This window comes from Polyodon spathula, chromosome 4, assembly GCF_017654505.1.
Source record: "Polyodon spathula isolate WHYD16114869_AA chromosome 4, ASM1765450v1, whole genome shotgun sequence".
In the NCBI taxonomy this organism is placed as follows: Eukaryota; Metazoa; Chordata; class Actinopteri; order Acipenseriformes; family Polyodontidae; genus Polyodon; species Polyodon spathula.
The window spans coordinates 2,616,001-2,640,843 of record NC_054537.1 but is presented as its reverse complement, the minus strand read 5'-3'; the positions used below and the strand labels follow the sequence as shown (position 1 = coordinate 2,640,843).

The 24,843-nt window shown below is 40.4% G+C and overlaps 1 protein-coding gene across 2 annotated transcripts in view; it reads right to left on the bottom strand.

Moving 5' to 3' along the window:
- The window catches only part of LOC121314057 (dipeptidyl aminopeptidase-like protein 6), a 277,540-nt gene that overhangs the window by 234,890 nt on the left and 17,807 nt on the right, over positions 1-24,843 (bottom strand). The window contains exon 1 of one of the 2 annotated variants that reach the window (XM_041246867.1): positions 19,774-20,179. The exons of the other annotated variant lie outside the window; for it this stretch is intronic. Coding sequence (XP_041102801.1) covers positions 19,774-19,824 — 51 coding nt within the window. The 5' untranslated portion in view covers positions 19,825-20,179. Of the gene's footprint in view, positions 1-19,773; positions 20,180-24,843 lie in introns of those variants that run through there. 2 annotated transcript variants of the gene reach the window in all.

Below are 24,843 nucleotides of genomic sequence, written 5' to 3'. Positions count from 1 at the left end.
TATTGAACTCTGTAATGCTCATTCCTGTATCTCCTCTGATACGATGCTTAGTGTAATAAAAAAGTGTGTTCTAGAAAGTTCTAGAAATGCGTTCGAGTTCATCTGTGCCCTTGCCCTATGATAACCCCGTATCTTATATAACTTGTTTTTGTTAGAATGTTCTAGGGAAAGGAATGGTTTATTCAGAGGGCCGAGCCTCGAGGGAGTGATCTGGCCAATTACTCTCTCGCATGCAAAAGCCTAACTTGGTAAGTTATAAAGGACGGGGTTCTCCCCTGCTCTGATGAGAGTCAGCCGTGAGGATTAGCGCGCAGTCCTGCTCGGTAATTTCTTGGAGACAGCTGCTTTCTCTTACCAGGGTCGAAGGGCTCTCCCAATCCGCTTGGAAGGGTAAGAATTAGTTCAGTTGCGTCTCATGGATTGTATTGATCTGTGATTAATATAATCTTTGTATTTAACCTTGTTGGGTTTTGTCCCGTTAGGGATATCGTAATTCGCAGTATAGCATCTGTGTATGTAACTGCGTGTGTGTGTGTGTGAAATAATAAAGGACCTTTTAAAATTACTCTGTGAAGTAATTGTCTTATTTACTTCCACATCAACTTCCTTTTAAATTTAAAGTAATTAAATTGCACACAACACTTAGACACTCCTCTATATTATTATTGAACTCTGTAATGCTCATTCCTGTATCTCCTCTGATACGATGCTTAGACACTCCTCTATACTATTATTGAACTCTGTAATGCTCATTCCTGTATCTCCTCTGATACGATGCTTAGACACTCGTCTGTATTATTATTGAACTCTGTAATGCTCATTCCTGTATCTCCTCTGATACGATGCTTAGACACTCGTCTGTATTATTATTGAACTCTGTAATGCTCATTCCTGTATCTCCTCTGATACGATGCTTAGACACTCCTCTATATTATTATTGAACTCTGTAATGCTCATTCCTGTATCTCCTCTGATACGATGCTTAGACACTCCTCTATATTATTATTGAACTCTGTAACTCTCATTCCTGTATCTCCTCTGATACGATGCTTAGACACTCCTCTATATTATTATTGAACTCTGTAACTCCCAGTCCTGTATCTCCTCTGATACGATGCTTAGACACTCCTCTATATTATTATTGAACTCTGTAACGCTCATTCCTGTATCTCCTCTGATACGATGCTTAGACACTCGTCTGTATTATTATTGAACTCTGTAATGCTCATTCCTGTATCTCCTCTGATACGACGCTTAGACACTCTTCTGTATTATTATTGAACTCTGTAATGCTCATTCCTGTATCTTCTCTGATACGACGCTTAGACACTCCTCTATATTATTATTGAACTCTGTAACTCCCAGTCCTGTATCTCCTCTGATACGATGCTTAGACACTCCTCTGTATTATTATTGAACTCTGTAATGCTCATTCCTGTATCTCCTCTGATACGATGCTTAGACACTCCTCTATATTATTATTGAACTCTGTAATTCCCAGTCCTGTATCTCCTCTGATACGATGCTTAGACACTCCTCTATATTATTATTGAACTCTGTAATGCTCATTCCTGTATCTCCTCTGATACGATGCTTAGACACTCCTCTATATTATTATTGAACTCTGTAATGCTCATTCCTGTATCTCCTCTGATATGATGCTTAGACACTCCTCTATATTATTATTGAACTCTGTAATGCCCATTCCTGTATCTCCTCTGATACGATGCTTAGACACTCCTCTATATTATTATTGAACTCTGTAACGCTCATTCCTGTATCTCCTCTGATACGATGCTTAGACACTCCTCTATATTATTATTGAACTCTGTAATGCTCATTCCTGTATCTCCTCTGATACGATGCTTAGACACTCCTCTGTATTATTATTTAACTCTGTAACGCTCATTCCTGTATCTCCTCTGATACGATGCTTAGACACTCCTCTATATTATTATTGAACTCTGTAATGCTCATTCCTGTATCTCCTCTGATACGATGCTTAGACACTCCTCTATATTATTATTGAACTCTGTAACTCCCAGTTCTGTATCGCCTCTGATACAACGCTTATCCACTCCTCTATATTAATATATATTTTTAATCCACCCTCTCAAGCCACAATGTTTCATATGCAGTACATTGTGTGTTGCCTGACAGGGGAAAAGTGTTTTGTGAAAGAAATTGAATCTTGAGTAGCTTTTCTCATTTGAAAAATGTCTGGGCATAACAGGACTAATGTTAATAAAGCTGGTAAGTGCAGAGACATTGTGTAAGAAGTACTGGCTAGAGCACTCCTTTAAATAAAAAATCAAAACTTAAAGACTTCAAAGCTGCCAAGACTTTTACATCTTCAAAACCAACAGCCGTGGTGAGCTTCCTCCAGGACAGCATTTTGCAGTAAAGTTTAAAAAATGTTCCAGTATTTAAAATATATATATATATATATATATATGTTTATTATATATATAATAGATTAAATTATAATCTATAATATAATACTTTTTTGTTTGTTTTAATACAGTGAGATTAAATCTTTGATCTGCAAATAACAATATGATTTATTTAAAGCAATCTCACACTGACTGGCTAACATTACAAAAATTACCAAATTTGAATGTAATGCTAGTTTATAAATCATCTTCGACAACTTGGCCTGCATACACTACAATACTTCTTTCCAGACAGTCTCTGAGAAACCACTGCTATGATATGGTTAATGCAGAGGCTGTCTAACGTGAGCATGAGATGTGTGCTGATCAGTAACATACTACTACTATATCTGGCCATCTATCAAAAAACTCTGGAGAATAAAATGCAGGAGTTCTGAAATCGTTCTCACTTCTTTCCAAGATAGGGACCACCTTGGAGTTTAGGGTTATTTTCCTCCACAAAAAAACTGTGTGTATTGATACTCCTGTTCAAGCTAAACCAGCATCTGTACTGTATATTCGATTGGAAAAATAATGGTTTCGGTTTCAAATCTTGAACAAAGTTTTCTTTTGCATAAAATGTGATTGTATTGCAAATACATGTGATTGCATACTGTATTTAGGTGCGTGCTGAGTAACTAGTAAAAAATGTATGTATCTGTAACAAGCAATGCATGCACTTTCAGTTTTAGTCATGCCCTCTTCCGGTGGTAAAAACTACAAAATTATTGTTAAATTACGTCAAAACATAATTTACTGGAGACCAGGTTTTGGGGTAGCTGGTGATGTTGGCTGGTGATTTTCTTTTTGTTTTTTACATTTCTGAATGCTTGTGACAGTATAAGAATGAATCTTGGTTCTCTCCCTCTTGACCTGTGAGGGTGCTGTGTAAAGGGAACAGAGTGCCCTGGACTGGATGGCCTGACAATTCATTCCCAGGGTTAGGTGGAAGTCTGTCTTCTAGAAAGGGGGTGGAGCTACAGTATACCAAGTCATCGCCCCCGATGTGGCAGCCGCAGATTGGAGGAGCAATGGTTGCACTTGCTAACCAAGGGGGAGTGACTGACAATACAAAAGGGGACAGGGCAAGGTGATCTGTTCCTTTGTATGGTTAAACTGAACCGGAGGGAGTACTGTGAATTACCATGAGTGTTTTGTTTGTGTTGTTGTGTCTAAAAATCTGCTTGTTTGTTATTACTAGATGGCTAACACGATCCCGAGCTGTTGCTGAAGGCCAACACTAAACCCGGACAACACTGCACCATTGTACACAGACAAATTGTATTACACAACAAGCACTATAGCACTCACTCTGGACTTGTGAGCATGTGTGTCTTTGCGTGTGTTTTACTGTGTTTATTATTTACAAACTGTGTCTTATTATTTTGGGACTGTAACCTGTTGTTTTGGAGCAGTGCAATACACATTGCTGTGTGTTGCCTGGGATTATTCTTTGTGGTCGCCAGACCAGGATTATAAAAATAAAACCTGTTTGGATTGTGAACTTTGTTGTCTGTTTTATTTCATAATCACATTACCACTACACCACTTTGCCACAATGCTGATGACTCCTGAGCGAGGTTTGATGATGAATCATGGCTCAATAGCCTCTGTATTAAGTTTAAATGTAGACTTTTTTGTCATGTGCTTAAACTTGTTTAATTGCTTCTGATCTCATTCATTAGCTGGTACAGTAAACTGTACAAGAATCCAAAAACTTCAAAAGATGGTTTGTTTTCGCCCTGCCTGAAACGTTTTGTTGTGATTGTGCTGTCTACATTACAGTTCCGGAACTATGTATAACTGTATACAGTCTGACTATTTGAGTTCTGAATAAACTGTGATTTAGTCTTCCATAGTGGTGTTTTACTTGGACTAACTGCATTATCCAAGATAGTTTATATTCAATATGGTTACAATAAAATAATGTGATCAGTAATTGCTATTTATTTAAATGTTCTTACTACCCTTCAGCTGTATATTTTATAATCACTGCTGTATATTGTTCCCCTCTTACTGTCTCAAACAGCTACTCCCTGCACAACCCATGGTGCGACAAAGACTGACACCTTCATTTATTTTATTCTTTTATAGTGCTGTGGCATTTTTATGTTCGGATATCCGTCCAAGATTTAGATATTCCTTAATTTGCAAAAGGTAATAAAAGCCATTAAATGTAACATGTTATTTAAAGTAGAAAAAAAATATTCAAAGGAGTATGAATATGCTGTGTGTGACTTTTTTTCCGAAACAAAACAAAGGATGACATATAGCAGTTGGGAAACATTATTTTGTTTATTCCTGAAAATTAAAAGAGACACAACATTTTAATATATATCAATAGACTAATAAAGTGGCCAAAGGCACATTTTGATAATTATTAACATTATTGAAGTACTTTAGGCCTTCTCTAGCTGTTGAAACTAACTGAACAACAAAGATTTCAGGTAAAAAATCTCATCAGCTACTGACATGGAGTTAGCACAAAAAATAAGTTAAACAAATACTTTTCTTTCCCATAGGTGATACATAGTAAAGATAAAGGCAGAACTAATATTGCCACTATGTCTTCAGTTCTTTAGAGGTTCATATGGGATACTTTAGAGTGCCTATCAAATAAAAATGAAGTGGCCTACACAATAGTGATCCCTGTTTATTCGAGGGAGGCTGTATTATTTTGACTAGCATGTGTCCAATATGGTAAATCTGTGCCCTGTTTATTCAAGGGAGGCTGTATTATTTTGAATAGCATCTGTCCGATATGGTAAATCTGTGCCTGTTTATTTATTTCTTGTTGAGTGTGGTGTCTGTTCAGGGTCTGCGTTTAATTTGAGCAGATACAGTAATTTCATATTTAATTTAATAATACAGCTACCTACCCCCTTTCTTTTGCTGTCAATGCAATACATTTCACAAGCATAAATGTGGGAGAGAACAGTCCTTGAACACATTGAACATATGGGTAATTCAAATGATGCCTGCCAAGAAGTAGAAGGAGCAAGAAGTGATATTTCATCATTAAGCCAAAATAAACAAAGTGTTTTGGTACTTCATGAAAAAAAAATGTCTTGGTTACTCATATTGTTTTCACAAAACAATATCCTTTTCATCCCACAGTTGTAGCAGTTATTACTGCTCAACCCAGTCGCTCCTTGTTGTCTTCACAACAGGGAATTAGTTCCGAGCACACTCACTGCAGTATTCATTCCTCAATGCATTGAATTTGTTCTGAGCATGCTCACTATAATATTCCTCAATGCAGTGAATTTGTTCTGAGCAAACTCACTGCAATATTCATTCCTCAATCCATTGAATTTGCTCTGAGCATGCTCACTATAATATTCCTCAATGCATTGAATTTCAGCATGATTACAAATCTCATAAATCAACCAGCCTGGGTGTTTACAGGAAGGAGGGACTATGCATGTGCACTGCAGATTGGTTTGCAGTACTTTTATTGTGTACACACACTGCTTTGATGATAACACCTACCTCTTGGAGTATGATAATAGTTAATTCGGGTTAATTGGGTGTCCCTATCTCATGGAAGCTCTTTGTGGAATTCCCAGTGAAGACCAGAAACGTCACACAGCTTGGATGCCAACCTGTGCTTTCCCAACTGCCCCTGTACACCAATCTAGGGATGCACCTGTCCCTGTTTCCTGTGGATCGTCATGGTTTTAAGGAAGATATCCCAGGATTTCAATATGCCATCCCAGGGCACTAAAAGCCAGCACCATCAATTGAGCTAGATCAATCTGATTAATCAGGATACGATATTACAAAAACTCAGAAGATATTGTATTCCACTGGTCTCCATTAGAGAAGGACACAAACTGTTCATACAATGCATGCCATATTGCAGCACATGTTTCAGGGAAAATCAAACTCACTTTTGATTTTCCGAATCAGAAGCTTGTGGCCACACTGTGCTGGGAATTGATGGTTATGAGTATATGCAGTGTGACTGCCAGTCTTTCTGCTGGCGTCACTGACAAAGCATGTGCATTTTGCTGTTGAAGCAACTGTTTAAAAGATCATCAAACCTTTCGCCCTTCATTCTAAAACAATGAAATTAATTATAATTGCCGCTTCCCGTATCTCTCTAATTACAGTGTGAAATTCACCCTTTCGGGTTCCCTGTTGGTTGAGAGGACGGATTCCCAGCAGCGTTAATTTAGATCATTTTTGTACCTCTTATATAACACGTATAAATGCACCACATCTCCTAAAATGTCCAGGTTGTTAACTTCATGAGTGAAAAGGGCTGTGACTGAATCTGTACCTTGTACAGAAAAAAAAACCTACTGCTCAATTTTATACTTGACTGCGCCTGACGTATCGCATTCATCTGCGACAGAAGTATGAACCAACCCTTAGGGACCCAAATCTTACATCTTCTGGAAATTAACAAGTAATAACAAAAATATCTATAACCTGAGACATCATACAGCTCTTTATAAAACAGAACTGCTTGAGGATAACAGTAAGTGGCATAAAATGTCAAGAACAGCAGGTCTCCTAAGAACACTTGATGTTGCCAGGTAGTTAGGAACTACTGAACAATATTGAATAATACCTCATCTTGCTGTGATGGATGTGCACTTTGAATAAGCACTGGGGTGCTGAAAGGCAGAAGTGTCTTTTTCAAGGGCACTTGGGGGAAAAAAAACTCTACACATTTGTCAACATACATTTTTTACTTTTAAGATGTATTAAACAATTAATACATACGCAACAAACTGGCTGTCTCAATTCAATGCATTTGCTTTATTATGCACAAAGGTCTGTGCATAATAAATTAACCAATGGTCTTTTACCGATTCAAACTGAAATGTTAAGAATAGTCAGGACCAGCATTCCAGTTGATGAATGCTTCAGAAATCAATTCCAGTGCTTCTGACCCAAGATCATTTACTTTTCACTCCACTGATCAAATTATGCGAGCCAGTTATCTGATCCCAGATCAATTGTTTTTTCATTACAAATCTTAAATGAGCTCATCTCACATTCACATACAACATATACACTGAACAAAAATATAAACGCAACATGCAACAATTTCAAAGATTTTACTGAGTTACAGTTCATATAAGGAAATCAGTCAATTGAAATAAATTCATTAGGCCCTAATATATGGATTTCACATGACTGAGAATACAGATATGCATCTGTTGGTCACAGATACCTTAAAAAATAAGGTAGGGGCGTGGATCAGAAAACCAGTCAGTATCTGGTGTGACAACCATTTGCCTCATGCAGCGTGACACATCTCCTTCGCATAGAGTTGATCAGGCTGTTGATTGTAACCTGTGGAATGTTGTCCCACTCCTCTTCAATGGCTGTGTGAAGTTGCTGGATATTGGCGGGAACTGGAACACGCTGTCGTACACATCGATCCAGAGCATCCCAAACATCCTCAATGGGTGACATGTCTGGTGAGTATGCAGGTCATAGAAGAACTGGGACATTTTCATCTTCTAGGAATTGTGTACAGATCCTTGCCACATGGGCCATGCATTTCCATGCTGAAACATGAGGTGTCTGTGGCAGATGAATGGCACGACAATGGGCCTCAGGATCTCGTCAGGGTATCTCTGTGCATTGAAATTGCGATCGATAAAATGCAATTGTGTTCGTTATCCGTAGCTTGTGCCTGCCCATACCATAACCCCACTGCCACCATGGGGCACTCTGTTCACAACGTTGACATCAGCAAACCGCTCACCCACACAACGGCATACACGCTGTCTGCCATCTGCCCGATACAGTTGAAACCGGAATTCATCCGTGAAGAGCACACTTCTCCAGCGTGCCAGTGGCCTTCGAAGGTGAGCATTTGTTCACTGAAGTCAGTTACAATGTCGAACAGCGGCCAGGTCAAGACTCTGGTGAGGACGATGAGCACGCAGATGAGCTTCCCTGAGACGGTGTCTGACAGTTTGTGCAAAAATTCTTCAGTTGTGCAAACCCACAGTTTCATCAGCTGTCCGAGTGGCTGGTCTCAGACAATCCCGCAGGTGAAGAAGCCGGATGTGGAGGTCCTGGGCTGGCGTGGTTACACATGGTCTGTGGTTGTGAGGCCGGTTCGACGTACTGCCAAATTCTCTAAAACGACGTTGGAGACGGCTTATGGTAGAGAAATGAACATTCAATTCTCTGGCAACAGCTCTGGTGGACATTCCTGCAGTCAGCATGCCAATTGCATGCTCCCTCAAAACTTGAGAGATCTGTGGCATTGTGTTGTGTGACAAAACTCCACATTTTAGAGTGGCCTTTTATTATCCCCAGCACAAGGCGCACCTGTGTAATGATCATGCTGTTTAATCAGCTTCTTGATATGCCACACCTGTCAGGTGGATGGATTATCTTGGAAAGGAGAAATGCTCACTAACAGGGATGTAAACAAATTTGTGCACAAAATTTTAGAGAAATAAGCTTTTTGTGCATATGGAAAATTTCTGGGATCTTTTATTTCAGCTCATGAAACATGGGACCAACACTTTACATGTTGCGTTTATATTTTTGTTCAGTGTATATTTCACTGTCAAAATAACAATTGCCAAAACGGAGCAGCCTATACCCCACAGTTTTCTATTTTAGCAGAGTTTTCCCCCTGAATGTATTTCATTTCCTGGCACGGATCACCTGCTAATTGAACCCTGGTTAACTTCTTTTACCACTAAACCAATGAATACAAACCCACCTGAATCAATTCAGGATCCTCACCGAGACGCACTAAACCAATGAATACAAACCCACCTGAATCAATTCAGAATCCTCACCGAGACGCACTAAACCAATGAATACAAACCCACCTGAATCAATTCAGGATTCTCACCGAGACGCAGTAAACCAATGAATACAAACCCACCTGAATCAATTCAGGATTCTCACCGAGACGCACTAAACCAATGAATACAAACCCACCTGAATCAATTCAGGATTCTCACCGAGACGCACTAAACCAATGAATACAAACCCACCTGAATCAATTCAGAATCCTCACTGAGATGCACTGTGTATTTAGGGGGTCTCAGGTTGGTTTGATTAAATCGGCCCTGGGAATTATGTGTGTTTTTCCCACTGCTCTTCAAATGATCTCACCCACTCCTGGGTAGGAAGTGCTTGCTCAAAGTGATCCAGTAGGAAAGGGGGGGGTTAAAGGATCCTAAAAACTCAGCGGTAACAATGTGGCTTGGCAACCCATTCCATACACTCAGAAATACACTTGCAGACCCCTGAGCGTCTGCTATCTTGTCTCCACTCAGAAATACACTTGCAGCTCCCTGAGCGTCTCCTACCCTCTGTCTCCACTCAGAAATACAGTCACAGTTCCCCGAGCGTCTCCTACCCTTGGTCTCCACTCAGAAATACACTTGCAGCTCCCTGAGCATTTCCCACCCTCTGTCTCCACTCAGAAATACAGTCACAGCTCCCTGAGCATCTCCTACCCTCTGTCTCCACTCAGAAATACAGTCACAGCTCCCTGAGCATCTCCTACCCTCTGTCTCCACTCAGAGATAGTGCAGTTGGATTAAAACAACTTTCATCAAGTCTCCCCAAATCCAATTCTTTTCGTATTCAGTTTTCTCAACTCATCCTCATAACTCATACCTAACCTTAGGCCCAGGATTAGTCTACTTGCTTGTTGCTGGACACTCTCCAAAACCACATTTTTAGTAATGGAGGGACCAAAACTCAACTCAGTATTCTAAGTGCTGTCTCACTAGTGCATTAGAAAACCTCACAATAAACTCCATTCATGTGTACTCTGCACTTAGAACTTTGTAGCTAAGCATTCTGTCAGCCAGGGACGAGCAGGTTCGTTCTAGTTCTGCTTCCCAAATATTCACCTGTCTAGGTCATTTATGTTGATAAGAGCAGACAGAGCTGTAGAATCCCTGGAGCAACCCAAAGAGTACAGTGCATGGCCCCAACTACAATTTGCTTCCCTTACATGTACTCTTTGGTTCCTGTGTTTTAGTCAGCTCTGTCATTCCATGTGCTACCTGGTCCATCTGATTTAAACAAAAGAATTAGTCTTCCGTGCAGCACTTTGTCAAGAGCTTTTGAAAGTGTATGTCGTAGGTTATTTATGTATCCATCCTCACAGCAACTTCTTCAGAAAAGGCCTTTGAAGTTATTCAGACAGGATTGTCCTTTTCCAAACTCGTATAATGTTGATGCTACATAAATAATCATATAATTGACACCTTGTTATTTAAGTTATGGAGGCGAGGCTGATGGGTCTGTCATTTCTTTAAAATAAAACATTGATACCACATTTTCAATCCACCAGTCCCTGTAGCACTTGAAAAGCTACCAATTACTCATTTAATATTACATTTACAGTTCTGCTGCAGGATTTGACAAGCAATCAATCAAATAACAAGAATGTAATAAATCCCAATGAAACATGAGATCTTTATGGCATTTTTTTTGGGGGGGAAAAAAATAACTAATTACTGGTGCCAAAACACTTGATGACATGGATACTCTGTCAAACTGGTATCAAGCTGTAATATTTCTTAGGTCCCTTCCACTTTGGTCCCTTTCGTAAAGCATGTGTGCAGTCTACAGCAGAGCTAGGCTTGGCCGAAGTGTCTGGACTCAGACCTCTGGACTCTGAAACAGCATGACGCCGTGGTGTGCTTTTTATTATGAAAACATACTGTGCTAATGATGATTTGGATTTCCTTCAAACAACTCTCTTGTAACTCACCAGGGCATTATGCAACTTCAGCATATGTTCCTTGTTTGAGCAGGTGAACACATGAATACAATGTGGCTTATAGTCTATACCAGAGGTAAGAGGTGTATTTTAGAACACCTTTCAGCATGTTCAGCACGGAAAAGGAGGTTTTAGTCTCAGTTCAGCTCCTCCTACATGGCACAAGGCAAACCCAGCCAAATGGAGGAAGCTGTTAGTCAATGAGGTGCACAAGCAGGAGGAGAGGATCAGGTGTGTAAAGGCCATTTCCCAGGCCAAGCAGGGAGAATGGAGGAGATGGGAAAGTGTGGAACAGTGCCATGGGAAGATGCTGTGAATGAGGCATATGAGAGGGAGAAACTTCGGTATGCTCAACTAGCTGCTAGAGCAAAACAGCGAGGATGGAGAGTCCGAGTTTACCCAGTGGAGGTGGGTTGTTGAGGATTTGTAGCACACTCTAAAACCCAGTTTCTCAGAGACGTCGGGTTCAGTGGTCAAGAGTTGTATCGCACAATGAAGAACTTATCTGAAGCAGCAGAAAGGAGCAGCAACTGGCTGTGGTTGAAACGGAAAGATTCTAGATGGATCTCAAGCACAATAGAAAGAAAGCAACGCTGATGTACAGGTTAGTAAGCTGGGCTGAGAGATGGAGGGGGGTGATGCTGGGACACCAGAATCCCTGCTGAGCACTCTTGAGGTGTCGTTGGCTAGTCAACGAAACACCGAGGATGGAAGGTGCCCACTTGAAGACCCCAGAGATGTACCCTACTTAGCTCAATTCAGACAGTTGTCATGCTGATGCGCTGGGGAGACCGCACTAGGTTGATCCCCAGAGCCAGCATCACAGCCGTTGTGTGTGCTGATGCGCTGGGGAGGCAAAATGAGCTGATCCCTGGAGCCAGCATTACACTTCAGCAATCAACATCATCAAACGGAAAACAACGCAAATGGATGGAGATGCAGATGGATCACATTAGTTTACTGCAAAGCTAAGTCTTAGTCGGTGCTTATCTTGGCGAGAGCCGAGTTCAAATCAGATGAAGTTCAACATCTACTCTCATGTAATGGAAATTTACTGAAATTAACAATATAATTTTACCCTATTCTCATTTTCAAGATAGCCCTGATGAAAGAAATGACAATGCAATAGGCAATTCTTTATATCCTGTATTATTTTTATGTGTGTGTAGAAAATGTAACTTTTTTTATGCCTCTATTGCTCCCTGTCTTTGCTCTCAAAGCAGGGAGTGCTTGGCTTTGCATTTTTCATAGGATTCCATCCACTTAAATAAGCAGCTCAAGTCATATGAAGGTAAATTATACTTTATGTTAACCTTTTAGTGAAATTCAGGGAGGCGGGAGCTAGGGCTCTTCTAATTTTCATCTCCTGCAATCGTTATTAGGCTCCTGTGAATCAAAAAATATAATTCCTATTTAAAGTCTATTCACGCCTATCTCCCTTGTAGCCAGCATGAACAACCTATCTAAGACCAGGAACTCTGTATGTGGGATTCACCTCTAAATGCTATGGACAGTGCCACCATTTGCCCTTAGGAAATAGCAGGATCCAATACCGTTCAAGCCAAACTCTACCCTGCAACTAGACCTCCTGCACCAGGAACTTGGAAATCAAAGAGCCCCTGCAGGCAGACCCAGCCCCCGGACCAGCTGTTTAATAAAGACTGGCCGCTTGCCAAACTCCTGAAAACTTTGCATGAAAACAATTTAAACAGTCTAGTAGGAAGTGATGGCCTGGCTCTCTTTAACATGTACATGACATTTCTGCTACACCAGTGCTCCATCCTTCTCTCCGCAGCTGCCCCTCCTCCCCAACTCAGCCTGCCGACTCTCCTCTCACAGCAGCAGCACAGCAACCTAGAAATACAGCTGAGGCAGATCCCATCCAGCAGATCCATATTTACATTTTCAAGGATATGAAGTCACTTATTCAATCCATCGCCATCTCAATTTCAGCCATCAACACTCGGTTTGACAACATGGATAAGAGGGCTACTTCCATTTCTGCTGCAATTGCTATTCCTCCTGTCCATCAACGACTTTAGTCTCGGCAGCCGTCCTTCCATTCCAACACTTCCGGGTCCCACCGTCGATGTTAAAGCTTGTGACAGGGAGCGAGAGGATTGGAGCTACAAATCTTCCTCCTGACCCAAGTGGGCACGAAGCAGAGGTACTCGCTCGTCTGTACCGAGATGGCTCAACTTAGTGAGAGGGGTGGAAATGGAAGTCAGCCATCTTAGTGCTGGGCGGAATGACCATATTAGGGAACAAGATTACTGTGATCAGCTGTGCTGCATTAGACAACTGGCAGGTGTGCTGAGTTGCACTGATCATGGGGTGGAGTCTCCTAGTATATAAGGGCCTTTGAGGTAACACTGAACCTTTGCTGCTGAGCCGTGTGTTTGTTTGTGTTCTGTGTGCTTTTGTTTGTTTATTGTCAGGACCGGGGTCAGAGTGATTTATCACGGCAAGGATCTGCCGCACTACTGCCAGCACTTTCACCATGAACATCACACACCCCGCACTATTGAACTGGACACTTCACCACCTGAGCACCTGCACTTACCACCACACCAAAAGTGCACCAAAGAGCGGAGAGGCTCACTCTATTGGGACCTGTGATGTATAGTTTTGTTTCTTTGATCTAAGTTCCACGTCAATAAAGTACAACCCTCTACCATTGTTGGTATTGGGGTTGTTTGCACCTGCACCCGTGACTCTGTGACGTCTGTTCCACCACCACATCCACCACAATTCCAATTCACAATTCCAGCACCTGGTGTTCAACTAAATCCAACTCTATCAAAGCTCCTTCATTCTACCAGAAACTACATGGCCTCAGCTGTGGCTCAATTCATAAGATCATCTTACAGCACAGGCTGGAACTGCTATTCAGTGTTCTGTGCTCAAAATCAGATTCTTCCTATCCATTTCAATCAAGACTGGATCCTTGCTTTCATAAGCCACATAAGGGATTCTCTCTATCTGGCTCCAGGCACAATCAAGTCATACTCCTCCGGGATCTAGTATCACTTATCGCTTAATGGCAGTCTCTTCCCCTACAGTGTTGTCTATTCCAGCAGCGCATCTGACACTAAGAGGAATCATAAAAAGCATAGCCCCAACTTCCCCATCACGGCTACCTATATTTGCGGACATTTGGTTCACTTTACTTCAAAGCCTTCAAAAAGGCTGCTTCACCCCTTTCAGTGATCTACTCATGGAGACAGTGTCTGACCGCTTTCTTCAGATTTCTCAGAGGCGCTGAATTCACAGTCCCATCAATCACCAGTTTTCCCTCCATCTGTATCCGCTCCTGCAATCTCTCACTGGTTCTTGAATCCCACTTCATCCTCCTACTTCGCACCTCCAAGACAGATCAGCTTCGTCAAGGCCAGTTCATACAACTGTCAAAGATTAACTCTCCTCTTTGTCCTTACAGCTCCATGTCTAGGTACCTTGCTCACAGAAAACCCCTCCTTCCGTCAGACCCTCTGTTCATGAATTCTTCCTGTACAGTAGAACCAACACATTGGTTCTCTTTCCATCTGGCCCCCTTCAAAGACAGGCTTTCCGCCCAATTTGTACATCCCTCACTCCGTCAGGGGCAGCAACATTCAAAGAGTCTTGGGCACTGTACTTCCTCAGCACTGACTTGTACATTCGCTCATCCATTTCTGACATTTCCATGGCTTATGCTTAATACAACAGTATATTATTGTGTTTTAAATAGTGATGTTTTAACTGTCTAGATGACATTATATAAAGCTCTAAAATGCACTGATTTTGAATAGCAAAAGCTGAATGAGCATACTTCAGATGGATAAGTATTTAAAATGCAAATGCAATTCCACTCATAACAGGAAAAGCATGGTTCCAATCAAGTTTAAATTTATCTTGTTAACTGAACACTCTGCATGTAAATGCTCATTATAAAGCACACTGTATAGCACAGATGTGATCAGGAATTCACTCCCCAGTCAAAATACAGGTTCAATCCAGGCTCTTTGCCCCCCTCTGCTACACCAGATTGTCTTTTTTTGCCCACATCTCTTTAGCATCTCTCTGCAGAGACTACTGCCAAATAAGCTTCTTATTATTGCTATTTGTTATATGAATTCCTGTGTTCTAGAAATTGGCAAATAACTGCCAGGACACATTTAGCTGAACTGATAGATGACCAGAGTATAAATCAGTGTTCGCCAGTGTAAAGCTAGATCAACCCCCAAACTGCTTCCATTCCAGACATTTCAAATTCACAAATAACACTGAATGCATTTAGGAATTAAAGTCAACAGAGTGGAAATACTGTGCTTCCAAACCATATGGACTGTGCATAGAGTTAAGCCGACTGAAGTGTTGTCATCCACTTTTGTTTAATTAGAAAATACCATCTAAAAATGGCAGTGTATAGCCTGTTTCAGATACAGATGCATGCTGGAGCTTCATTTTAGTACAGCTTTCCTAAGTCCACTGTCTTTTGTTGAAATTTGTATATTCTGAGTTCAACAACAAGAATATAATTTTAAAAGAACTCAGTCGGCTGCAGTAACCCAGAAATATAAACAAAACACCGTGTTTCTTAAAATAGGGATAACCAAGACTTTAAAATTAATTGCACCCAGCACACCGCAAGAGAGTCAGGCTCATCTGCATTCGTGGTTGTAGAGCTTTTAACCTCAGCTCATCTCACCAACAGAGCACAGGATCAGCAATGGCAGTGCATCACACAACACTGCCCAGTACACTCACAACATTATAAACACCCCTTTCCCTGTGATTAGGGTCTCTTCTGATAGGCCAGTATATTTTAGTGCCAATTGACTGGAGAAATATATGACTGCTACAGAAACAATGCAATAAATGTCAGTAATTGCTTTGGATAACAGGTTACTGCACTGAAATTGTTTTGAAGCCATAATTAATGTAATGGTACTGTGAGCAACTTTGTAATATCAGAAATATAATTTATGGCTGGTGTATATTGCAGTACTGGATTCTAACTCTAATTAATGATTAACTCTGTTGCTGTACTGCTCTTTGTTGTCCGGACAGAACTATAGAGCTACAGTTATTTCTGTGACTATTGAGTCCAGGTTACTTTTTAAAGCACCCCTGGGAAGTACATCTACAGCTAAGTGTAAACGCTGAATCAGTCCCCTTGCAAAACTCCAACACCTAGTGCATGTAGTAAATACCACCTGAGGTGCATTCAGCATTTCTTTCTCTTACCAAAAATGTGGCATTTCTTACATCCATTACAGAAATGTTGCCCATTTTCCACTGACCCGTCCGAGCCATGCGGGCCCCAGGCTCAGAAACTCTGGTCTCACAACACATCCGAATCTGGCTCGGATCCGAGCAGGGCCAGGGGCTGGGTTAATGATTTTCATTATTTAGTTGCGTCAGTCAGTACATTCGAGGAAGACAAACATCTTGGTGTGCAGAGAGTCAGAGGAGAGAAAAGTACGTTTCAGTTGCATTCAATAATATATGAAGAATAAAAACGGCGAAAAACCCAACCCTAGCCTCTGGATTTCCATTCTCACTCACATACAGCGGCTCTTAAAACTGCATCACCTACATGCGACTCGACGCGTTCATTGTGCGTGACGTCAGTGGCATGGCTCGGGCTCTGCAATAGAAACACAAGCAGGCCCCTCCTAAGCAGCGCTGGGCTGGCTCGGCACGGCTTGGTTTTACCATTTGAAAGAGGTATTTTACTCATTTGAACATATTAGTTGCATCAATTGACCGTGCATTTTGTCTGTTTTATGACCAGCCCCATGTCAGGGGGCCTCTAGAGGTACTTAGAAAGCCATGTTGTCAAAGAGCAGCTACTTCTAACAGTGGTGTTTTAAATGGTGGAGCTGAGCATATCTCTCAGTAACTGAGCAACTCAGTGAGAATTTATTCGCTCATTCAGATCACTGATGAAATCTGCTCTGCAGAGCGCCGAGCTGCTCAGGAGGAGCTGAACTGTTCCTCTCCAAATCATTCTGTTACTGTTTCCAAACTACATTTCAGCACATTTTAAAGAGCTAGCAAACAGTGACTGCGACTATCACAGTCATATTGTTGTTTCTAATCAGAACCTCTGTCATGCCAAACACAACGTTGGTGCATATGCTACGTAATCAAGGTAAATGGCTTTCACGGGGTGAAATGAAATGAATGAATCAATCAAATCTGTATTTTATATTGTGCCTTTCATAGTGAACCACCATCACAAAGCAGTCTGCATTAATTCATCTACCAGCACACGTCAAAGTAATGATGCTGGCATAGTCTGACACAAGAACATTTTTCAAAGCCTTTCCCACCATGGCGAACTAGATGAAAATTAATTGAGCCACACAGAAAAACATTTAGCTTGTGGCAGGAATGTAGATAAACCTTTCGTCAAAGGCAAAGGGTGCAAATGGACCCCGCTTGTTTAAAATGAAAACAGTTTGCAGCTCCCAGGATATTCTTACAGGTGATTAAACGTTAATTGATTGCCTTTGTTACTGCAAAGGACTTTTACGGTATTATTGGTTTAGTCCTACGTGTTTTTTTTTTTGTTTTTTTAGCCAAGTCATGTTCATGACACAAAATTAGACTTTTCCGATCGTTTGCAATCTACACATTGAGTACCAATCAATGGTAATAAGACAATATCTTCTGGCAGTGTGATTTATTATAAAATGAGCCAACAGCTTGTCACAACTCAATTAAAACAATTCATATTTTATTCAAGAATCAATCACAATGTGAATCAGTATTTGCTCATACATACATATGCACATTTCATTCTCTCTTGAGTCATGAAGTATGGAAGATCATTTGACACAAACATTGAATACGAGTCACTGAAACTGTTCATTATGGTAAACTCAAGTTGGGTGTTAGTGAAATGTTAGTATAAAATCAAAAGAAAATTGATTTATAGCAAATGGATGAAAAAAGGTAACACATAATTGCAGATAAAACATAAGTGGGTTGACTAGATTAGGTTCTGACACAGAAGACATTACGTTATTGCCACTGTTTGGTACTGAGCAGAATGCTAATGAATGGAAAAGCCTTGTTTTGCATTTTTGCAATTACCATGTTTTGACCTGTTTCTTTGTGTAATACCTGCCATCTTTAAGCATGTTAAAGGGAATCAGCAGGGAAGTCAGAGTGCTTGCACAGCCCTAGCCACATTAGGAAGCAGCTGCAGTTCTGTTTGTGGAAATGCGCACTCAGCAATAGCACTAGAATGTAAGACATTGCAGTGTGCTGTGGGAGCGTCAGTGAATAGAAATGTGCTCGTCACAAACAAAAAGTAGACCGTAATCAATAATCAACTAACCCACTGATGATGAAAATCAATGTATAGAAACACTAGTGTGTATCAAAATTTGAACAAGTAAAAAAGACATTATGTTCACATATTTTTTCATTAGGTCATCGCAAACTGGAAACCAACATAATGGCATTTTGAATGTATTATCAATTAGAACCTGGGTAGCAGACACATTTCTCAATGCGGCAATGCCAACAGAATAACATAACCTTGACTCCATGGTGATATCGTGATCTTAAACATGGTGGGAGTCATAAAAAACCCTTTTACCTGATGTGCACTTAGACACCCTATTCCACTGTACATTGTATTAATAAACTAATGAGATAAAGCTCTGCCAAAACTGACCATTGTGTGTTAAGCAGTAGTGTAGTAGTCTACTCCTGAAGCACACAAAGTTATATTACTGAAGTATCTCTAGCTGTAAGGCTCCTACAGTGGGATCTGTAGATTAAATTGCATGTTGTCCTGGTGTAGTGGATGGTAAAAGCTACCACACATATTTAAACATCACTCTTGCATCCCTAACTTCTTATAAAAGCCCACAGATCTGTAAAACAGCCCTGTCTTAATCACAATGCATTCTAATGATAGCATACTGTACACACTTTGTGACAAATCTGAGAGCCCTGTGTCACTGGCAACGCTGGTGTGGCCTCTGCCCAAAATAGGAAAGGTGGAAGAAACACTTTGGAAAGTGCTAGATCATCTATACAGCTTACTCATGACTCTCTCGGGCAAATCACACAGAATCTACACCTTGCTAAGGTAGCTGACAAACTTTAAAACGTAAACTATGAGATTCTGATATACCTGTATATAAAAATACAGTTCTCTACTGCTAACTTACAACTCACTATACATCGTATGATATGTAAAACTCTATTTAAAAAAATTAATAAATAAATAAAACTAAATGATAACACAAATAACAAAAGTATCGTTGTAACGGGTGTTGCGTCGCTTGGTATACAATGTATGAGCTGGCACTCAAATGGTTTGCTCGTGTTTTACGTCTGCGTGAACCATGCATCGGTCACACATTTCGAATTAAAGCTCCCAGTTTGAAATGAACAGGCAAACCTTCATTTCACTTTTGCAGATGAATACTACACGTTATTGAGAAAGCTGTCTCCTTTATTCCTCCACAGAGCCTCTGTCTCTTTTCCACATATTCTGAATGTGTAAACACAAACCACAATGGAATCTTTCCTTCGGCCAGGGCTTGTTGCCAGCACACTGAAGAAATAAAAATGCTGCTTTAGGCAATTAAAACTTACCATCACGTTCCCCTGCATTGTTGCCGTTTTAATGAATGTCTTTTCCTTCATTTTCACAGATTACCTCACAATATGCCGATCGCTGCTAATCCAGTGTCTGGGCGACTTTGGGTCCCTTTAACGTGTTCTTTCTGCACAGGCTCTTTTGATTTACACTCCGTTCTGTCAGCTGGCAAGTTTTGTGATCGGGTGTAGACTGCATTAATCACGGAGTTCTTCAGGGCTTTGCTACATCGCTATGTCCTGTTGATAAAGACGCTGAATGTCCCTTATCACTATTCGCGTGGATACAGGAGCAATCAAACATGGACGAAACTTGATTTTCAGCAAGATTTACATTTTGATGTATAATACCTATAAAGCGGACATCAAGGACTTGCGTCTCTATCACCCACACCCTGTTTGTTTATTGTGTTTTTGGGGATATTTTAAACAATTTTTAAGCTGCTGTAGGATATTTTCTGTAGTTTACATGTTCTGGTTCGACTGTGATTAGACAGCTGGTCGACTTGTCTTGTGCCGCTTTTGTTGAATATAAATAATGTTCTTACATGGTACTATGGATTACATGTTTCGTTTCTATGGTTTCACTCGCTTGCTAGTCTGAACTTCAAGCAGCAGACACACGAGGTGTGGGATGGCTGTTGCTTCACGTAGTATATTGCAGGTGTCTGTTGCAAGACTGTTTTGTATTTGTTTTAACTGTGGACTTCAATTCACTTTCACCATTAGCGACTCGTTCAATGGTGTTCTTCAAAGGACGAGGTTGAGACGGGAGGTTCCACACATTCTAAGGGTGAAACGTCGCCATTATTTTGTGTGGTGCCGAGGGACGTTTTTTGTTACCATCTTATTCAAATCGTTTAATTAATATGGCACGCACTATTGCTTTGGTGTTTTTTTTTAGTTGAATAGGAAAACACTACAATACCAATACTGTAGAAACAATAATAATAACAACAACAACAACAACAACAACAACAATAATAATAATAATAATAATAACGACAAGAAGCCACACCATGTCTACTGTTTGAGCTGTTTGCATTACACTGTGGTTTAATAATGAGACCGCCTCTTTAGCCAGAAGAATCGGGAAAGCAACACTGGCAGAAGGACGACTTTAATTGAAAACCTCACCCTGCTCAGTTAATTTATCAAAACTCAGAGAGCACAATTACACTGCAGATATACTACTTGCTCGCTGTCACAGTAAACGAGTTTATGATATATCACCCTAATGAGATGCAATGCTAGACGGCAGTGGGTTGTACTCGCGTTATGCTGTGTTTTGATGGAATTTTCTAACCTTGACTCAAGGTAGCAATAAAAACATATCGCTAAGGGATGCGCATGATTAGTTCATGGATATATTGAATAGCATCATGGGGTAACGTGAACAAAACTATATGAATAGATGCATTGCCAATTAACGTAAGTTCTATATGATCAAAACGGTGGGGGCATTTACTGTAACATCTTGACACTTAAAACTGTCTGCTGTACTACTATGACTGAGGACCGTTTTTGTGTGTGTGTGTTTTTTTCCATTAAAGAATGCACACTGCGCCTCCTCTTGGTAGTCTAAAATTAAGGCAGTTGTAAAAATGTGGGGTCTATTATAACAACCTTGACTTGCATAAAGAAGGAAAAACATTGCGTGAAATAGCTCACATCACTTGATTTTCAAAGTGTGGTCTCCGAAGCATAATCAACAAGTACAGAGAAACATTTGTAATTGACAAACCCAGGACTGGAAGACCCAAAAAGCTGTCTAACAAGGATGAGCAATACTTGAAGATAACATCCTTAATGAACAGAAAGAAGACAGACATTGAATTGACAACAGAACTGGCAGAAGGCACAGGTGTCGCTGTCCATCAAATCAACAGTACGAAGGTCACTCTTGAAATCAGGACTTGAAGGGTGTGCTGCAGTAAGAATACCTCTGTTAAGAAAAGGGAACAAGACTAAAAGGCTAAAATATGCACACAGGATATAATATAAGAACACAGCAATTGGACTAAGGAACTGTTGATGGATGGACTCAACACCGGATAGCTTACACAGCTTTGTGGGTCTTCCAGTCCTGGGTTTGGCAATTACAGATGATGTTTCTCTGTATTTGTTGATTATGCTTCGGATATCACACCTGATCTATTTCACTCAATGTTTTTCATTCTTTATGCAAGTCAACGTTGTTATAATAGTAGAAAACAGTAGTGGAGGCTTTGAGAAAATTGTTGATGCTCATAATGCACCGTAGTAGTAAAAAGAAACATGTCTAAGACTTTTGCATAGCATATATATATATATATATATATATATATATATATATATATATATATATATATATATATATATATATAAATCATACTATATCCTTATATAGGACCTTTTATGAATAAGGAAACTTAAAAGGAGAGCAATACAACTGGTAAAACGAAAATAAAATATATAGCAGTATATGAAATAAAATGCTCTCTCACAAAAGGAGACAGAGAAATATATAGCATATGAATACAAAAACTAGCAACTGTATTAAAATTAGACATAGCAGCGAGATTCTACAGACACTGCTCGCTTCCTGATTCCTCTCTGTCCACAACAAACAAGGCAGACTGTCTCCGCCTCCTCTGCACTCCCATTGGCCACAATCACAGCTGTCTCAACTCCCATTGGTCAGGCAGCGTTCCGAAGACCTTTAATACAGCGTTAGTATTCCCTGCTTGCTAGCAACAGAGTACAGAAATAAACATTTTTGTTATTCGGGCCTTTTATTATTATTATTATTATTATTATTATTATTATTATTATTATTATTATTATTATTATTATTAATGCTTTTATCTAAGTTTTTTTTTTCTAAATTTCGTTTAACTTTTTATTGTTAAGTCATTTATTTTACGTTTTTGTCCGTATCAGTTTTCATTAACGATTGTAACCATAAAATAAATTAAAATGTAGAACTTGCCTTTGTTTCCTCTGCTCTGTTCCGGAAGTGTGTGGTCTGTGCATTGCACAATGGGATATGTTTAGGATCAAGTGGAGTTTACGTAAAACAAGACATTTTCTTTCATGAGTAGCAGTTTACTAAACGTGGCATATTAGCTGCTCATTTCAAGCTTGTATCGCGATACACAAAGGTGTAACGTATCGTGTTGTAAGGTATCGTAATGCACCGATACAGTCAAAAGTTTACATACCCCTATGGACATTTATAATTTCTAGAAATTTCTCTAAAACAAATATAAGAAAAACCTTTCGTAGCAAAAGTTTTGCTTTTGTGGATGAGGAAAAAAGTTACAACAAATAGATGTCTACAATTATTTATTTCAGAAATTTTTATGCAAAACTCCAAAAATGCTAATCCAAAAGTATTCATACCTCTGGTAAATTTAGAAGGAAGCAAGGGGTAAATCTTTCAAGTATTTTATTAGAACAAACAACTCTCAACTACATTAGTACAGTCACCGTGTATCAGCGCCATTTTCTAATCTGTCCCGGTCTATGCTGATGAGGTATTATAATAAAGGCTAGGGGGTGGTGCTACTCAAGGTACGGATCGTTTACAGGGACGAAATAAACGGTTACAACACTCCTCTCCCTTTAAGATTAATGCCATTTAAATACAAATAAACTTATCTGCTACAACTCCATTCCTGGTGCTGTTTCTGCAACCTCCGTATCCAAGATATCTGGTCCCTCAGATATTTCATCCTGGTCTGCCGACTTAGTAGTGTCCACAGCACTCGACTCTGTAGCTGTTGCAATGGTCGTAGGGTCAGAACCAATGCGAATACGGATGTGGTCCTGATGTCTTCGAATGACACATCCATCTGACAGCTTCACAATAAAATAAACTGGTCCACTCTTATTCAGAATCACTCCAGGGACCCAGAGCGGACCCTTGCTGAAATTGTTGACATAGACACAGTCACTAGAATTGAAGTCTCGGGACTTGGCATGCTGGTCATGCAAATCTTTCTGCTTCGCTTGTTTCGACTCCACTCTAGCTCTGATGTCTTACTGTAGCAAATCTAAATGTGATCTCAGCTTCCTCCCCATCAGTAATTCAGCAGGTGAAAGTCCTGTAGTCGTCTGGGGGGTTATCCTGTACTTAAACAGTAATCGTGCCAATTTAGTTTCAACAGTCCCACTAGACATCCTCTTCAATCCGTCCTTGATGGTCTGTACAGCTCTCTTCACCAGACCATTTGAAGATGGATGGTAAGGTGAAGTCTGTACATGTCGGATTCAATTTTTCTGTGTAAACTCGTGAAACATTGTCCCTGTAAATGTTGTGCCACTGTCTGTGACAACCACGTCAGGTAAACCATAGGTCGCAAAAACCTGATGCAACTTTTCAATGGTGGTTTGAGCGGTAATGCTGTTCATTGGATGTACATCTATCCATTTCGAATAAGAGTCTACAATAACTAGGAACATGTAACCCATGAAAGGTCCAGCAAAGTCTATATGCAGCCTGGAACAAGAGCATCCTGGCCATTCCCAGGGGTGTAACGGGGCCTGTGCTGCTGTCTTCCGGCTACTTTGACACTCTTCGCAGAACTTGACCTTTTCCTCTAGGCTTTTATTCATGCTTGGCCACCACCCGAAACTTCTGGCTAAGCTTTTCATGCGTGAAATGCCAGGGCGAGCTTCATGCAGATCATTCATGATCGGTGTGCGCCCTGGAGGTGGTACCACTACGCGTGACCCCCCACAATATGCACCAGTCTTGCACACTCAACTCATCCTTATGTATGACGTAAGGCTTTAATTCCCCATCTTCTATGTTGTTTGGCCAACCATGTGGAAGGAATTTCTTCACTCGGGACATCACTGGATCCCACTCTGTCCACAGCTTGATCTGTTTTGCATTCACCGGTGACCCTGACAGTCGTTCCATCAAGAATATGGTATCCCCAGGTAACTGTGTGCAAGCAGGTTTGTCTGGCAGGGGCAAGCAGCTCAGGGCATCGGTGTTAGCATTGTCCTTGCCAGCCTTATACACAATTGTATACTGGTAGGCTGATAAAGTAAGTGCCCAGCGTTGTATTCGTGCTG